Genomic DNA, 16,371 nt, shown 5'->3' with positions numbered 1-16,371 from the left:
ATCACTTTGGTTTGTTTATTGGTTCCCCCACGTCATATGTGGACTCTTCAGAGAATGGAAGTCTTTGTTGCAGGAAAGGGGGTGTAACTACTGTCATTTGAGTAGAGTGGTTCCTTGTTGCAACCATAATCTAGTTTATAGGAATATAAATTTTCTTGTATTTGTTTTCATCTTCTGACTTCAGCAGGGAGAACCTTGGACCAACATCTTTCCGTGTTGAAAGAGTCTTGATTTCATAAGTCTTCTGAAAAACTGTCACGTGTACTGTGCCTGAATTTATCTGGCAGGATTTTCACTGTCTCTTGCTTAATTCCTCTGTACCAGAATTTCAGGTGACTGAGGTATTGATAAATGTGGGGGCCAAGATCTTGCTCTGTGCTCCTGGAAGTAAAGCAACAGTGTCAGGACATGCACCATTCCTGGAGAGCCAGTTATAAGGCCTCTCCCTTAGAACTGTTGCCTCTGCTGCATTTATGAATGTAAAAATACAATCTGGACAGACTTTTCCAGTGGCTTTTCAGTATTTTTCAGGCTTATTTTAATCTTCTGTAGCCTGCGGATTTGTTGAAGTGTAGCATTAAATGTTTACTATCTGTTTTGAATTCTGGTTCTGAACTTAAATTACAACAGCTCTATGCAAACACAGGAAGCAAGTAGAGTCACAATTTACAGAAGCTGCCGTTTAACGTGCATGCATTCATGAATAAATATACTGTTGTTAAAAATTCCTTTTGCTGGCGATCTTAGATGGAGTTGTCAGAAGTATCTGGCAATTTTTCTAGAACTATGGCAGTAAGCAGTTGATACTTAATCAACAAGGATTTTCTAACTGAAGCACTGATCTTCAGTTAGGCGTGTATTTAATGTGTGAGTAAGCTATAGATTTTTAGCCCAGCTTCGATATTTCTTTAATTTTCCTGAGTGTCTTCAAGTGTTTCTCTTTTTCACAGGGCAAGTTGTAGTCTTCAGTGAATTAAAAGAACTGTATCTATTGCAAGTCCAGCTTCTGTACATAGTACAATGTGACCCTTTGTGGCAATAATCCTCAAATTCAACCTGATGCAAAGCTATCAAAATTCCTATGGCTGCAAGCAGCCTTGAATTGTTTGGATGCATTTATCCCTTCCTTTGATCTCGGAAAAACTGGAATAGAGCACTTGGAGATTTCTTTACTATTTTTTTTTCTGTGCATAAATATAGATTTAAATCCAAGCCTTTCCAAAAGGAACTTCATAATCAAATTGCATTCAGCAATACTAACAAATTTATTCTAGATATCTCTGTGGCAGCTTTTGTTTCATGGTAATAAAACCTGAGGAAATGGGTGATATTTTTTCTCTTTGACAAAGAAAAGAGAAGAGAAAGAAAGAGTTGTTGACTAGTTCATATCCTTTGTGCATTGTTACCATGCTAGGAGTAGGAAATGGAAATAGCTGACAGGGTTTCCTTTCTGTACATCTAGCCTTATTTTTTCGGAATGAAAGAATGTTTGTTGCAGTAGTTCTTATATGCAGATACATGGCAACTGGTACTCTGCTGATTATTTAACTTCTTTTTCAAACAGTCAAGTCCTTCATCTCCAGAGCCAGCAAGTCTTCCTGCAGAAGATATGAGCACAAACTCCAATGGTCCAAAGCCTGCAGAAATCGTGCTAGATGATGACAGAGAAGATCTCTTTGCTGGTAATTGCTCTTTTTTTTGTAATATGTCCTCATAAACTCTTGCTCTCGGACTGAAAGAAACATGCTTTTCTTCGAAGGAGGGTTAAAACCTTTTAAGTAGTTTGCATTGATGTACAGGTCTTGTGATACTTTTTAACATTAGTTAGGTTTGTTATAACAAGTTTCTCAGTGTGTACAGTCAGTGCATAGTGTGGCAGTGTTGGCTGGTTAGTATCATTCTACTGGTAGTAATAGTAGTGTTTATCATTATGTAATTAACAATATTGAAATCTGTTTGTGCATAAAAACATGACTTAAGTTGCATCCTTGTTTTCTACTTAATAACCGTGCATAAGCTGTCCCAGTCTTTTTTCCAATTATAAAGAAAGATAATTCATATCGTATTGTAAGCTGGAGGGTATTCCCTTTTTCTTAAGACTGTTTTGTTATAATGAAAGGGCAATAAACTGGCATATGGGACCAGTCCTATCATTTCACTAGTGTATGATTCTCTCTCTGATACTTGACAGCACTGCAAGTTTTGGAGACAGATTAGTGAAAGTTCTGATAAGTAACCAGCCAAAGACAACACGTTTCTAATGCTTCATTAATCAGTCACTACTCTGATGTTGGTTTCCAACTATCCTAACATGGGTTATGACTGCTGTCAATTACACTTGTAGGAGCATTATCTGTTCGAGAAAGATGGTGTAATATTTGGAGTGTATTATGTACATCGAAAGATAGTTCTGAATGCTGCTTCTCAATACTAACACTTTTCCTGTTACTACATACTGAATGAGTCAGTTGGCCGTATGCTTTGAATACAGTCCTTAACTCATCTTCATTGATTCCCTGATGTAATCATTCAAAAGGAAACTTATAACCTTTAGTTCTGGGCTATACTGTGTAGATAATATGTATATGCATGCCCCACACCTTCTGAACTTACTAAATTCATATTGCAAATACTTGAACTTCAGTTTACTCATGACACTGTTAGTATTGGCTAGTTTACTAACTCTGTGAAAGTGTTTTAAAAGAAAAGGAGAATAGAGGGCTAATCTTTCTTCTTTTGCCTTTCTGTAGCCTCCTCTTGTGACTTGCAAAGAGCAGGAGTGCTTTAGCAATGAAGCTTTCTAGTACTAGTAATTTGGTTATTTAGCTTCAGTATATACAACCAGCTTTTTATAACCATAGAGCCATCTGGAATGGCTATTTTAGGAAAGCCGGTTCTCCTTTGGATAATATTAAGAAAAAAGGTGTCTGGAGTAAATACTGAGGGGAACCAGACAGAAGAAACAAATGTTAGCAGCCAGATTGTTTCAACTGAAACAAATTCCTCGAGGAGAACACACCAAACTGATTTTATGAGTTTAGATTTTGCTATGGAAGACATTCTTTTAAATGCATGCAGCACTGAACTGAAAGCATCTAACATACTACTATGTGTCTAACACAACTAAGACTGGTCTTTAGAAGGCAAATTTTTATACAGATTGAGGCTAGTACAAACTCTCAGATAGGAGAAAGAACCAAGAGTGATTTATGGAGCCTAAGGCAGAGTACAACATCTTTCACAGTATTCTGTTCTAAGCAGGAAGTTTGTGTAATATAGTTGTACCATAGTGATGAAATTCTGTCTTTGTATCACTGTCAGCATAGTCATTCTCAAAAAGAATGTCTAGTTTGTGTTCCAGTGCTGTGCATTCACAAGTATAATTCTGTTTTTCTTCCTTTAGACTGTTTTGCTAGACAATGATGTTAATCCATCTCGTTAACTTTCTGATAGTGATTTGCAATGAATAAAAAGAGTATGAGAAGGCAACGTGAGATACCTATTTTCTTGCTTCCAGCATGATTTCTTAAGCCTGGCTTTCTATGAAATCAGGACTTAATTTACAAATTAATGTGACTGGGTTTTTTTTCTTCAACATGTTGAAATTCTAAAGAAACCTACCTTGGCACAGTTTATAGGAACACTTAACTGGAGAGGAAGAGAATGAAGTTCCACAGCTTTCTAACTTATGATGTTCTTTCTTATTGAATTATTAGACAGCATAAAATCCAAGTAAGGAAGTCCTATTGGCAGCTCCTGAGAGAGACTGATGCTTTGGAGGCATAAACAATTCTAGTTCTGCAGACCTACTTATAAAAAAAAATATGATAGTACGCCTCTCTGGCTATTATAGGCTTGACAGATACTTTCATTATTTCTTCTAATAATGCAACCTAATAGAAAAGGAGGTGAAGGAGAACAAGTTAAATAATTTCCTGTATACTTCAATACAGTTCAGAACCTGGGATTTTTTTAGGCTTTTTTGACTATACTTAAAACATCTTTGCTATTGTGTTTCTGTAGCAGCTACAGGATGATATGTTTTAGATACTCTTTACCTTGCCTCTGGTGACACGTAAGTGAACTATTAGAACTGGGTTTCAGTCGTGGAAGAAAATGAGTTTTCCAGCGACCAGTGGATTTTGCTGCTACATGTATTAGTATTGTGGTTCTTAATTCTGTAAACAAGAAAAACATCTCATAAACCCACTTAAGTATGTTCACCCATAGAATAAAAGTCAGTGTGCTGATTACTTGCCCCAAAAGAATAACTTTATCATATTTTTTAGAGCTTTTACATGTGGACGTCGTAATAGTCAGTACTTCAAACCAAATAGTATTCAGAGTGTCCTGAGGGTTCTTGAAGTGTGTCTTAAAACCTGGCTGTTCAGAAGTTTCTACTGTGGAGTGAAGAAGTATATACTGAATTAATTTTCTATATTGTTTGCCTGAAGTTTTGTATGTAGCTGCAGAAACGTGCCATGGGCTGCCTATGCAGGACATAGCTGTCTGTGCCCGTTGCCTCTAGTGCTCCTAGATGGTGACCTGGTCTGTGAATTTATATCAGTGCTCTGTCACCACTTTGGGAAAATGGCAAAATTGAAATTTTTCCTCTCCCATAGTCTGGTAAAAGATTACTTTTTATGTTCTTATGGTTTTTCAGCTCTGAAAGGTGTTTGGGAATGGATCATTTTATGGAAGTGTCTAGCTACTGTGTCCTGAGAGAAAGTCAATGCATGGTGTGGGGAGTGATACTTGTTTTTATTGGGTTCTTGTTTTGTTTTTCTTGAGGTGGTAGGTGTGTCTTCCTGGGAGTTGATACAGAAAAGGAGATGCTAATTCTGTGAACCAGACAACATATGTGCTTTAAGACCAGGTGAACAGCAGAAGTTTCTGTTGGATGGTGTCTGTCAGACTGTTGTCATGTGGTGTTTCTGCTCAGAAGAGTTAGGTGCAGATGCCTTGCTGCTTTTTAGAAGGTGGTGGTTCAATTCCAGGTCTCTTCTGCAAGAAATACGCACAAAAGCATGTGAACCTGCAGTTTTGAAGTCAGAAGGTGGCCTTATTAGTGGCTAACTGTTCTGTTAATCTTAATCAGAACAGAAATAGGTTTAACCTTAGTACTCCTGATAAAACAGTAAGGGTCATGGTCTATGACTTAGGTGTAGTGGTTCTCATAGTCCATTCTGTTCAGATATCTGTCTCTGAAATATTTTTACACCTGGAGAAGCCATTCTTAGTAATTTGTCCTCTGCAGTTTCTGCTTAAGTTTACTTCCAAATTTATGTGATCACCTGAGTAAACTTTCAAAAGTAAGTTAAACACTTAAGCCGTGTCAGAATGTTAGACATCTGACATTTAGAAGTATGACCAGTAAAAATAACATACTCAGCTGAAGCGAGCTGCTAGTGAGGAATTGCAAACTTGCACTTTCTAAGATGATGTTTGTCAAATACTCATAGTGCAAAGTAAAGACACAGGAGCTCTCTAATGTTGAGATTGATCCCCATGCTTGAGTGCTAGTAGAAACTGAGTGTAATTGGCTGTAGAATGTTAATTAAGCATAAACAGTTATCTTCTGCAATCGGATGAGATGTTTTCATGTTCTTTTGGAGCTAAGCATCTTGACAGTGATCCATAACAAAGGCTGTTTAGGGATTGTAAAGTCGGTATTTGTGTGTAGAAGTCTTACAGCATTAGATTGGTGGCTGTGCTTAATATGAGCTGATAACTGCCATAGCTTATGTGAGTGTTGGATCTCACTATTTTCCTCCTAAAAGTTGGGCAGAACAGTTGCCTGGGTTTATGCAAGAAGAGCTTATGCTTTTGAGAACTTCCCAGGAAAGTGAGATGACTATATTTAATTTTTCATGCAAAGAAATACTTGTACAGAATAGTTAAAAAACAAAACATATCCCCTACAAAACCACAACCTAATACCTAAGTTTTCAAGAGAAAGTCTAAAATGAATAGATCCAGCAAATGTGTCTGAAAGTGCCATAGTTTCTACTCTGAAACCTACCAAATTTATCTTTCCATGAAAAAAAGCAAACCACGAAACAAACAGAAGAATTGTCAATGAGACTTTTTAATCTAGACCATGTCATCTGATTTGTCAAAGTGAAAGAACATATGTAATAAGCGTAAATGCCAGAGTTCATCAGCACAATTCTCTTTCTTCGGAAATAGATCTTCAGCTTATGTATTACTCAGACTGCTTTTCTAAGGGGAAAAAGTAGCGAGAAAGTTTAAGAGTGAGCTGTTGTTATATAAAGCTAATACTTGTTTTCCCCTCACAATCTTAATGCTTTTGTTTTAAACAAAAAATACAACATCCTTGTATCTGCCCCCACCCTGTCCCATTGCCCTCTTCCACTGTCTTTTCCATTTCACTCTTCTAGATTTTCGTAATGTCTGGGATGCATGCAAACTTGAGGCTGAAAGGTAACAGGAGGGAGAATGGCATAAATTGTCCTTTCTTCTTCCTGAAAGAACTGACCTGCTGCTGTTAAACTAACAGAAACTGTTTTCTCTGGGTAAGTTCCTCCAGGAAAATAGAAAAGGAGGGCTAGTAGGCAGCACCTTTAAAAATTTGCTCATGCTCAACCAACCCTTGGTCACAAAGTTTTAGAAATACTGGTGTGGATGAAGTCTAACACTGGTCTTGCTGAAAGCAAACCTCCTTGCCTATCCAGCTGCTTGTTCCTGCCTCTTTTTTACAGAAGTAATGTGCCAGCTTAGCAGTAGCTTCAGCAATCTGCTGAACAGTAGCAGAGGGCTAGTCTTGATCAGAGTTAATGTGATACACAACCTACGTCAGTTCGTTGTACTAATGGGTGTGTGGATACAAGTCTGAGAAAGAGAAGGGCTGGGAAGGAGTGTGCTTCTGTTTCATCTCGTAGCACTGCTGGTTCGTTACGTTGAATTCACACTTTTTCCATTAAGTCATACTTTCACTGTAACAGAAGTATTTTCTCAGCTGATGGAAGTGAGAAATCCATGTGCTTTGAGTTTTTTAATGACTTGTTTTAGAAATCTGTCTAAAACGTGAAGGTACAGAGTGATTAATGCCTTATTTCCCCAAAACACATGCTCAAATACAGCTGGAGATAAAGGAAGAATTGAAATGGAATCCTTTATTTTTTTTATATTTAATATTTTATCATGTATATAATGTATTATGTTATATATGTATGTATAATTTTTTCTGAGAAATGTTTCTGTGAAATAGTCATTTGTGTAACATATATGTTGAATACTGTTAGCCACCAAAGAAGAGATCTACCTCTTTTCCATGTTTAAATGTTGTTCTTCTACCAATCTAAAAGCTTTTTTTTGTAGCTGCCCCAGCATGACTTCCGACCTGATCTGAGGTTTTGAATTAAAGTTCTGTATTGGTTTAAGGTGCAGTATTCTTCCTGTGGCATTTGAAGGCAGAATGCTTCAGCAGTATTCTTCAGAAAGATTTGGCAGTAAGAATAAAGCAACAGTAGGAAAAATCTTTTCAAAGAAAGGTTTTAGACAATATTTGTTCACATTAAAAATGGAGAATATAAAATGGTGCTTGTTTTAAAGTTTAGAAATCTGTAATTTGAAATTAGGAAGAGCATTGCCAATAGGTTGATCATTCCCCGCTGCTCAGCGCTGGTGAGGCTGCGCCTGGAGAGCTGAGTCCAGGTCTGAGCTACCCAGTAGAAAAGAGACATGGACAAACTGGGCTGAATTCAGTGCAGGGCCATGAAGATGATTAAAGGCACAAAGTGTACAACAGACAAGAAGAGACAGAGAGCCAAGGCTGTTCATCCTGGAGAAGAGCAGGGTTAGGGCAACTCCTACAAAGTGTGTAAGTATGTGATGGGTGAGAATGGAAGAAGAGGGAGCCGGTCTTCTCAGTGGTGCCCACTGACAGGACAAGAGGCAATGGGTGCAAACTGAAATATAGATAATACATAAGAAAAGTGTTGGTTTGAGCATCCTTGGAGATGCTGAGAACCTATCTGGATATGGTCCAGATCAGCGTGCTCTAGCTTACCATGCTTGAGCAGAAGGGTTAGGCTAGGTAATCTGCAGAGCTAGGTAATACTTTCCAAGCTCAGCAATTCTGTGATATACTCCCCATAACAAAGTGAAGACAGCAAACTGTCGGCCTCAAACCAGAATGAGCATCTGCTTCAAACCAGGTTAAGGCATAATGATCTTGAATTTTATTTTTCAATTTATTTTGAGCTTCAGTATCGAACAAAATTAAGGCACACAGTCATTTTCATCCCTGAAATAGAGAAATATGGTTTTGTTCATTTATGAAAAACACCAAGGATTGTCAAAAGACATTTTGCAGAAGAATGGGCAACAGAATTGCCTGACAAAGTCTCTAAATGGCACTGGGGGATACAGAAGAGTGGCTTTGATATATTGATTATGAAAAATAGTACTACTTTTTGCAGTGATAAATGATATGGTTCATTGGATGCTATTTCTGGTTCTATTTTTACGTTGCCAGTAGATTACGGGCTGTTCTGGAGAAGTAAACTATCCTATGTGGGGCAAAAATGAGACTTTTTTTTTTACATACAGTGTAACTATTTCACAAATTTTAGAGTAGATCTGATCTTTGTGACTCCTCTTCTTAACCATTAAGTAAAGACTACTTATTCATTATATGCATCAGGCTTTAAAAAGTTTGATGGAAGATGGCATATTTTCTTTTGAAAATTCAGTGGTTCATATAGACTGATGTTGCAAGCACAGATCTTTTCCAAATTGCATGGTAAACCTTTTCGTAACTTGGAATTAATCCCTTTTAGCGCTCCTTTTACCTGCTCGGTGAAGTACTTGCCACAGGAAGTCTATCTGTAATAAGACTTGAGATCAGTTGGGGAGTCAATTTTGGTGTCAATTGACTTTTCTGTGGTCAGAGTTATCTTTTAAGGAACTAGAAGTCTTGAAAATGCACATTTAGCAAGAACCGCAGCATTAGTTTTTTAAACTAGAACAGGAACTTCTCTTTACTCGGGAAGTGTGTAGTTTGCCAGTGGTCAAAAGCATTTGTGGAGCAGAGATTTACCTCCCCTTTAAAGGCAGATGAACAGCCCATAATCCGAAGAAAGTATTCAGTTTCTAGTTAATTGTTTTAAGGACCAGAGAGACTGAAGATAGGTAGAGACTAAAGATAGGTAGTTTTACTACTCAGTGTCCCGCTGCTGATGTTTCTGTTTTACAGGTTGTGGGCTTTTGGCAGGGGCAGGTGTGTATTATGGTTGTGTAGCTTCATTTAGCGTATGGCTTGGTCTGCTCAGTTATCAACGCGTATGATTAAATTAGCTGTATCAAGAGTGCAAAAAACAAAACTGGTACAGGTGCTGAAAAAGATCTGCTTGTGCGGTAAATTTGTTAGTTTTCACAATACCTCGTGCGGAAATAAATGACTTATCACTTGTGTCTACTTTAAAATACTCTTTACCTAACAGTATATTAAAAAAAAATCACAATATTAATCTTACTTTAACCAATTATGCACTACAAGTTCAAGTGTCACATTTAATTTCAGTTATGTGTCGAAAGCAATACATGCTTTTTACAGATATCTTAATAAACTTGTATATTGCCATTTTTTAATGTGTGTGTTTGTTATATTTGTGATACATATTCATCTCTATTGCACAAAATTTCTTTGCTAATTCAAAATGTTTATCTAGAAGCAACAGAAGAAGTTTCTTTGGACAGTCCAGAGAGGGATCCAATACTTTCACCAGAACCTACTCCTGCAATCACTCCTGTAACACCTACTACATTAGTAGCTCCCAGAATGGAATCGAAAAGCATAACAGCCCCTGTGATTTTTGATAGATCCAGAGAAGAGGTATGCAGAAATTATGGAAATGTCTAGTTTGGGTTTTGAAAATTTTTTCCTTCTTTTAGAATGACAGATCGTAAATGTTGACTCATAGGCTTATCCTTTGCTAAGGGGAAGTATGTAAAATAAAACCTATTCTGTTTAGCTTGCACATAAAGTTTAGTGTGACTTTGACTCTTGAAAATACTGTAAGAATTGACTACTTAGGTTAATATACTGGAGATCTGTAGTGTGAGGACTAAGAAGCTCTCTTCAAAATAGGTACTGTAAAAGTGTATCAAGCCATGAGCATGATACAAGAGAAGTGTTAATGGTGTATAATAACTATTACTAGCATGTTACAGGTTTCACTTGAATTTCTGAAGCTGTTGTTGATGGAGAAATAAAGAAAGCAGGTCTTAGCATTATCCCGTGTGCTATCAAACAGCTGAGGCTAGTGGTGGTTTTTACATTGCTGTTTACATTTGGCATTCCATTCAAAGACTGGGCATTGCTGAATGCCATTCATTCGGGTGTATTCTCGTACTGGACAGTGCCTCTGTTTGCAAACAAGGCTTGTCTGTGACTTGATGATGGCTGCTTCCCCAGATACCACAAGATGGCATTTTATTCTGATTTTTCCCTTCTTCAGCCCTCGTACTATGTACCTTCTGTCATGATGTTTCTTAAGATCTCTGTTTTTATCAAATTTATGTATGTTGTATGAAAGATTGTGAAATTCTGCATTTTTAGAGCTCAGTCAAGTGTCAGAAAATTATGTATTTCTTTTCTGCTACAAATACCATTAATAAAAAGGAGTATCTGTCCTCTGAATAGAGGCATATAGAAACACTGCAAGTAAGAGTAGTTTTTGAACCACAGTTCTGCTGTGGTTCTGTGGTTTTGTCTGCTGGCATTGTAGGAGATACAGTGAATATATCCCTAAGCTAAACATTTACTAAAATTTTTGAGGCCAACAAGTCTTGAGAAAAGGCTGCTATACTAAAAGCTTTTGCAGGAAGGTAAAATCATTGAGTTATTTAGGTTGGAAAAGACGTTTAAGATCATCGAGTCCAGCCATAAACCTAACATTGCCACGTGAACTATGTTGCAGTGACAATCAGTGTTAAGAAATTATATTCATGTAATGTTGGATGGTGGGTCTGGAAGGGTTTTTTAATTATACGTACTGCTTTTCCTCCGCCTCCCTCTATGCCCTTATCCTTGAAACCATACACAATATGAATGCACATTACTGTGTTAAATATGGCCAACCTTTTCCCTAGATTGAAGAGGAAGCAAATGGAGATTTGTTTGATATAGAAATCAATGTATCAGACCCAGAGAAAGTTGGTAAGTTCCTTGAGCCTTGTATGTCAGATGGTGGACTGTCCTATCCCTTGAAGACTGTTCTGAGATTTTAGCATGATTTCTTATTCAGTTATCTTTTGGCAATTTTTAGTAGCTAAGTGGATAGCTATTTAATGTGTATTTTGGAACAAAAAATATGTGGAGGGATTAAAATAACCTGCCCTAGGATAAGTATCTTAATTTTCTTAACAGGTGATGGCATGAATGCTTATATGGCATACAGAGTAACAACAAAGGTAACTAGTGCAACAAATGTTTGAAGATAAATTCATATCATGCCCGAATAGATGGATCAGTAATTCATAATTATTTGTTTTTAAGACGTCACTGTCCATGTTCCACAAAAATGAATTCTCTGTTAAAAGAAGATTCAGTGATTTTCTTGGCTTGCACAGCAAATTAACAACAAAGTACATGCATATTGGATACATCGTGCCTCCAGCTCCAGAAAAAAGTATTGTAGGTAAGTGTAGTTCCTGGAATTTAAGCATGTCTTTTAAATACTGTAATACAAATAATGTCTTTTAATACCTTTTGGACTTGTAATATAAATACTTCTCTGCACAAGTATTACTTACTGGTTATCAGGTGGTCCAAACTGTTAAATATTCTTCTTGTTCTGTATTTTTTAAAAGTTCAGGTTAAATTCAAAAGATTTATACAGGCCTCCTCCTAACTCTGACCAGGATCGATAATAAGGACGTTTGTCCTAATATGTGGCCTTCTGTTTCGTATCTATTATTCTTTCTTCACTGTTGCCCTTCAAGAGCTGATTGTCAAAATAAAGATGTTAAATGAAAGTTTATTTTTAACTTGTGCTGTTACCAGTTGCCTGCAGTATACAGAGCTTTATATGTAGTCCACCTCTCTAATAGTTCAGTCTGTTTCTTTTGGTAATGGTGAACACTAAAACCTCCAGTTAATTCTTCAAAGTTCTAATTCGGGAAATGCTTCTGAGAGGTGCTAGCCTTCATGAATGCCTTGAAAAATCAGCTCCTTTTTCCATGAACTAAGAAGCATTTTGGATGCATTGAAGCAACATCTGTTTTATGAGAGGTTCTGTGAAAATAGCTGTACATTTAAAATAGTAAAACCTGTTGAAGTCTTCTGGCTTACCCATGTAAACAAATGATTTGACTCTAGAACACTGATATGTAGCGAATGGCAGGACATTTTCAGTAGTTTAGTCTTTAAAGCTAATCAGAGCAGCGACCTTTCTTATAAGCAGGAAAGGCAAACTGTGTAGATGTAGGCAGCAGAAAGCTTGGGAAAATCATGCTTTTAATTCTGTGAAAAATTGCATTTTTCAATCTAACATTGAAAATCTCTTCTGAATTATATAGCTCTTGAAAGTAGTACATGATTTTCTAATACTTACTGCATCTTCATTTTTTTTCCCTATGAACTTCTGTTGCTATCAAATGTGAAGGAACTTTTGTAGTAAACTGCAGCATTTCGTGCTTTTTATAGTGACGTATTAATGAATAGTAGTACTCTAATGAAAAAAGACAAGGCATGTGAATTACCTCACCTTTGTTTGAATACTTTAATCCTTGTACTCAAAGACATGTTTGATTTTACAGATAAATTTGTGGATTTACAGTTATGTCACACTGTGTAGCTAGTGTACCTTCAGAAAAAAATGCTGATCATAATTATTTTCATCATGTTACAGAGAAGGGAAAAACTTAAGGCTTCACCGAGAGGTTAAGGGTCCCTCCTTGTTCCTGTAAGGATGTTGTTTGGCCCCTCCATGGGTTACTGTGTGAAACTTCTTAAAGCCAAAAGGGAGATGTGGTGAGGAACAACTTTGACCTGGCAGGTCACAGAGTACACTTTCTGAATCTCAGATGTAGCACTTTTAGCTGGAAAAGCACAAAGTTTACAGAGCAGGAATACACTACAGGTAGAAATAAGATGTATCATAACATACCTCTCCTCTGTTTTAGGGATTAATTATGAACATTCAGTGTTTCGTGGTGGTTTTGGTAGGGCTCAGGTTTCTAAACTCTCTCAGTTTGAGTCTTTAGCATGAAAAATACTGACCTCAGTCTGACAGTTTTAGAGTTCTTCTGTTGCTGAGGTTGAAGACATTTCCCATGCCACGATACGTCCATAACTCTGGCTCCCCTGTCATATTTTTTTGGCCACACTGGACCTGGGCAGAGGAAGCAATGTAAAGCTGCATATGTTTTATTCTGCTGATTTTATTTTCCATTCAGTCTGTAGTTGTTCATATGGTTCAGAATTTTCAGAGCTGGTTGGTTTTACTTAGTTGACTAAAAAACGTTTAGGTTTAGAACATCAAAAAAATAATAGGATGAAAATACTTATAATAAGCTTACCAATTAATAGGCTTATAACCTGAGATTCATTTTCCTATTCTGCTTTATTTGGGTAGCTGTTTTCTTCTTCTGAACATGAGTGACCAGTAAGAATCTGATCTTCATTTAGATTGTCTTAATAAATGCAAATTGCACTAGTTTTGTATAACTTCTAGTCACAATTAATATATTACAGGAAATGGCATATTTCAGAGAGTTGCTTCCACAAAACCATACAGCATGCAGTGTTGATGTTTTTTTCTGTTCCTGTGTAGTGTTTTTCATTGTAATTTGGCTTAAATACATAAACTTGGTGAGCTTTATCTTCTGATCACATCGGTTACGTTAATGATTTATTTATGATAAAATAAAATCAGTATGATGCGTTTCTTTCAAAGGCATGACCAAGGTTAAAGTAGGCAAGGAAGATTCTTCATCTACTGAATTTGTAGAGAAAAGAAGAGCCGCTCTAGAAAGGTAATGTATGCATGCGTCTGAAACTTGTTTAGCCTCCGAATGTCTTGTAATATGCTACATGGGTTCTGTAGTTGGAGTCTGGGCCATCTGTACTTAGATTATGGAGGCTGTATGAAGCTGACAAACTTCTGTGTAGAAATGGAATAATTGCCATTAATAATGGGAAATGTAGCCTTATTCATAGAGAGGATTATAGCTGACTCCTTTCAAATTGGTTGGTGCTTAAAATCAAGATTGCAGAGATTCAGTAAATAAAAGTTTATCAGCCTCCCTAGGCATTTTGGTTTTAAGGAATTAAGGAACTTCAGCATTGTAACTGTTCCATAGAAGATCAACTGTTGGTCAGGATGACGCGTGAAAGAAACCTTCAGTCACTTGAAAGTAGAATGCTTTCTGGTGACTACAGTACAGTTGCGACTAACTGAATTTTGACGTAAGAGATTCTGTATCTCTGTCACCCAGCACGGATATACAATTAATACTGTTCAGCTGTCTTTGCCTTGGGAGGATACTGTCACCGATACACTGCATCATTTTCCCTGTTGACATGGCTAGTAAAGCCTTTAATAACTGGTAGAACTTACGAAAGTAAGTTAATTTGGTCTTAATTTTGGTATGATTTTATAATATGTCTATTACTGTGATGCAATTGCATCATATGAGATGAGAAGTTTGTATGTTGAAAGACCTATCTAACATAATGTATGAATCTCTTGAACTCGTGGAGTTCCAGAGCCAATCTTAAACAAAAAATACCTCTTCAGAATGCCATTGCTAGTATCTTTCCATTTCTTAACTAAGAGAAGAACACCTGAAATGATACTGAACCTCAGAATACTGATAGGTTGTCCTGCCTTAGTTATCTGTAACTGAAAATTGGCATATAGCTTAACATTTGCCACTTAAAATTGCACTCCGAAGTTACTGAAGTTGTTGTCACTTGGAGTGGAACTGTGAAACACATTCTGGTTATACAAGTCTTTCGCGCTGTGAGGTATGGAGTAACAGCTGGGATTAGAGGAATTTGGCTAAACAGATACTTCCACACAACTTTAGGTCTCTGTCTGTAAGAGATGACTACTTTCCCCTCTTCATTGCTTACTTGAACAACAGAAGTAGGATTAGAAAAAAGATTAATTAACAAGCTTTGTGTGTGTGCTTTAAGTGCTGCGTTTTATTTATTTTATTAAAGAATTTGCACTAGTGTTCTGCTTCCAGGAAATGCTGAGCATTCCTCCCATGCTCCTCAGGACTTTTGGCAATGTTGGGAAAGCTTCACAGTATATTCTGTTTGGTTTTGGTTTTGTTCTTTTTTCTTTTCTTTTTTTTTATATTTTTTTTCAGAAAGACTGAGTATCTTATATCTGGCAAGGAGTATCTTTTTCATCATGCCAGCTTTAGCTGTCTCTTCCTTTCAGAATCAAAAAGAATTTCCTACCTGCCAAGGTGTTCAAATGGTTTATAGTGACAGTGGTTCTGTTGCTTTTGCCTAAACCTGACAAAAATGTGTTAATATTACCCAGACAGTCACACCAAAGAAATCTCCTTCAATTTTACTCTTTTTTGAACTGAGAACTATTGGATAGTGGGCAGGAAAGAAAGCATTGTACTTTATTAATTGAGTTCACCAAAACTTATGCCCTAGAATAGTGATCTTATGTATTACAGGTCTACCTGCCAGGTGTCCTCGATCACATTGATTCCAGTGAAGATGGTAGAAGTCTTCCTCAGAGTAGAGGCTATTCTCTAGCAACAAGTTTCTAAAGAAAAATCTCTTTGACTGCTTGCCACATTAACTAACTTGTACTTGTTACTATAGAACAAGCAAGGAAATGTTGATCCATCTAAAGTATATAATAGTTCCACTGCAACTCTTCTTTAGGAAGAAAAATAAGGATCTGGTGGCCATGTCTAACAGAAGATGGAAAAATTACATTCCATTTATAATATCAATATACTTGGACTTTCTATTTAAAGTCCCAGCCTACATAATTTTGTAGAACAGTTTCTATGCAATTTGTGAATGTAATGGGGGTGTTCTGGTATTTCAGAGCTGAGGCTTGAGCAAAACTAAAGCTTTGCAAAAAGAAGCATGTGCTATTGACAGTATTCTGTCATTGCATCTTAATTGGCTATAACTTTCTTATAATCCTATGATCTTTTGAGGTACTAGATTTCTAGAAAGCATCACACTTTCTGTTAATATGTAATGGTAAAATCAGCTGTGACAAACTTGCAGCAGTTTTTAGGAGAAGAATGCTATTGAAATTTCTCTCTTCAACCAGTATTTGTTCAATCAACTGATTTTAGATTTAAGCAGAAATGCAAAAAATTGCATAGATTTATTGGGTTGGGGGTTTTTTTGGG

At 36.7% G+C, this 16,371-nt stretch overlaps 1 protein-coding gene across 1 annotated transcript in view; it reads left to right on the top strand.

The window, feature by feature from the left end:
• Positions 1 to 1,568: 1,568 nt before the first annotated feature.
• Positions 1,569 to 16,371, top strand: part of SNX2 (sorting nexin 2) — a 25,970-nt gene continuing 11,167 nt past the window's right edge. The window contains exons 1-6 of the mRNA XM_010131798.1: positions 1,569 to 1,682; positions 9,696 to 9,859; positions 11,119 to 11,185; positions 11,396 to 11,439; positions 11,525 to 11,666; positions 13,926 to 14,004. Of these exons, the coding sequence (XP_010130100.1) occupies positions 1,610 to 1,682; positions 9,696 to 9,859; positions 11,119 to 11,185; positions 11,396 to 11,439; positions 11,525 to 11,666; positions 13,926 to 14,004 (569 nt within the window). The 5' untranslated portion in view covers positions 1,569 to 1,609. The remainder of the gene's footprint in view (positions 1,683 to 9,695; positions 9,860 to 11,118; positions 11,186 to 11,395; positions 11,440 to 11,524; positions 11,667 to 13,925; positions 14,005 to 16,371) is intronic.

The sequence above is a fragment of the Buceros rhinoceros genome, unplaced genomic scaffold (genome assembly GCF_000710305.1).
Source record: "Buceros rhinoceros silvestris isolate BGI_N320 unplaced genomic scaffold, ASM71030v1 scaffold5370, whole genome shotgun sequence".
NCBI lineage: Eukaryota > Metazoa > Chordata > Aves > Bucerotiformes > Bucerotidae > Buceros > Buceros rhinoceros.
This window is presented reverse-complemented; position numbering and strand designations above follow the sequence as displayed.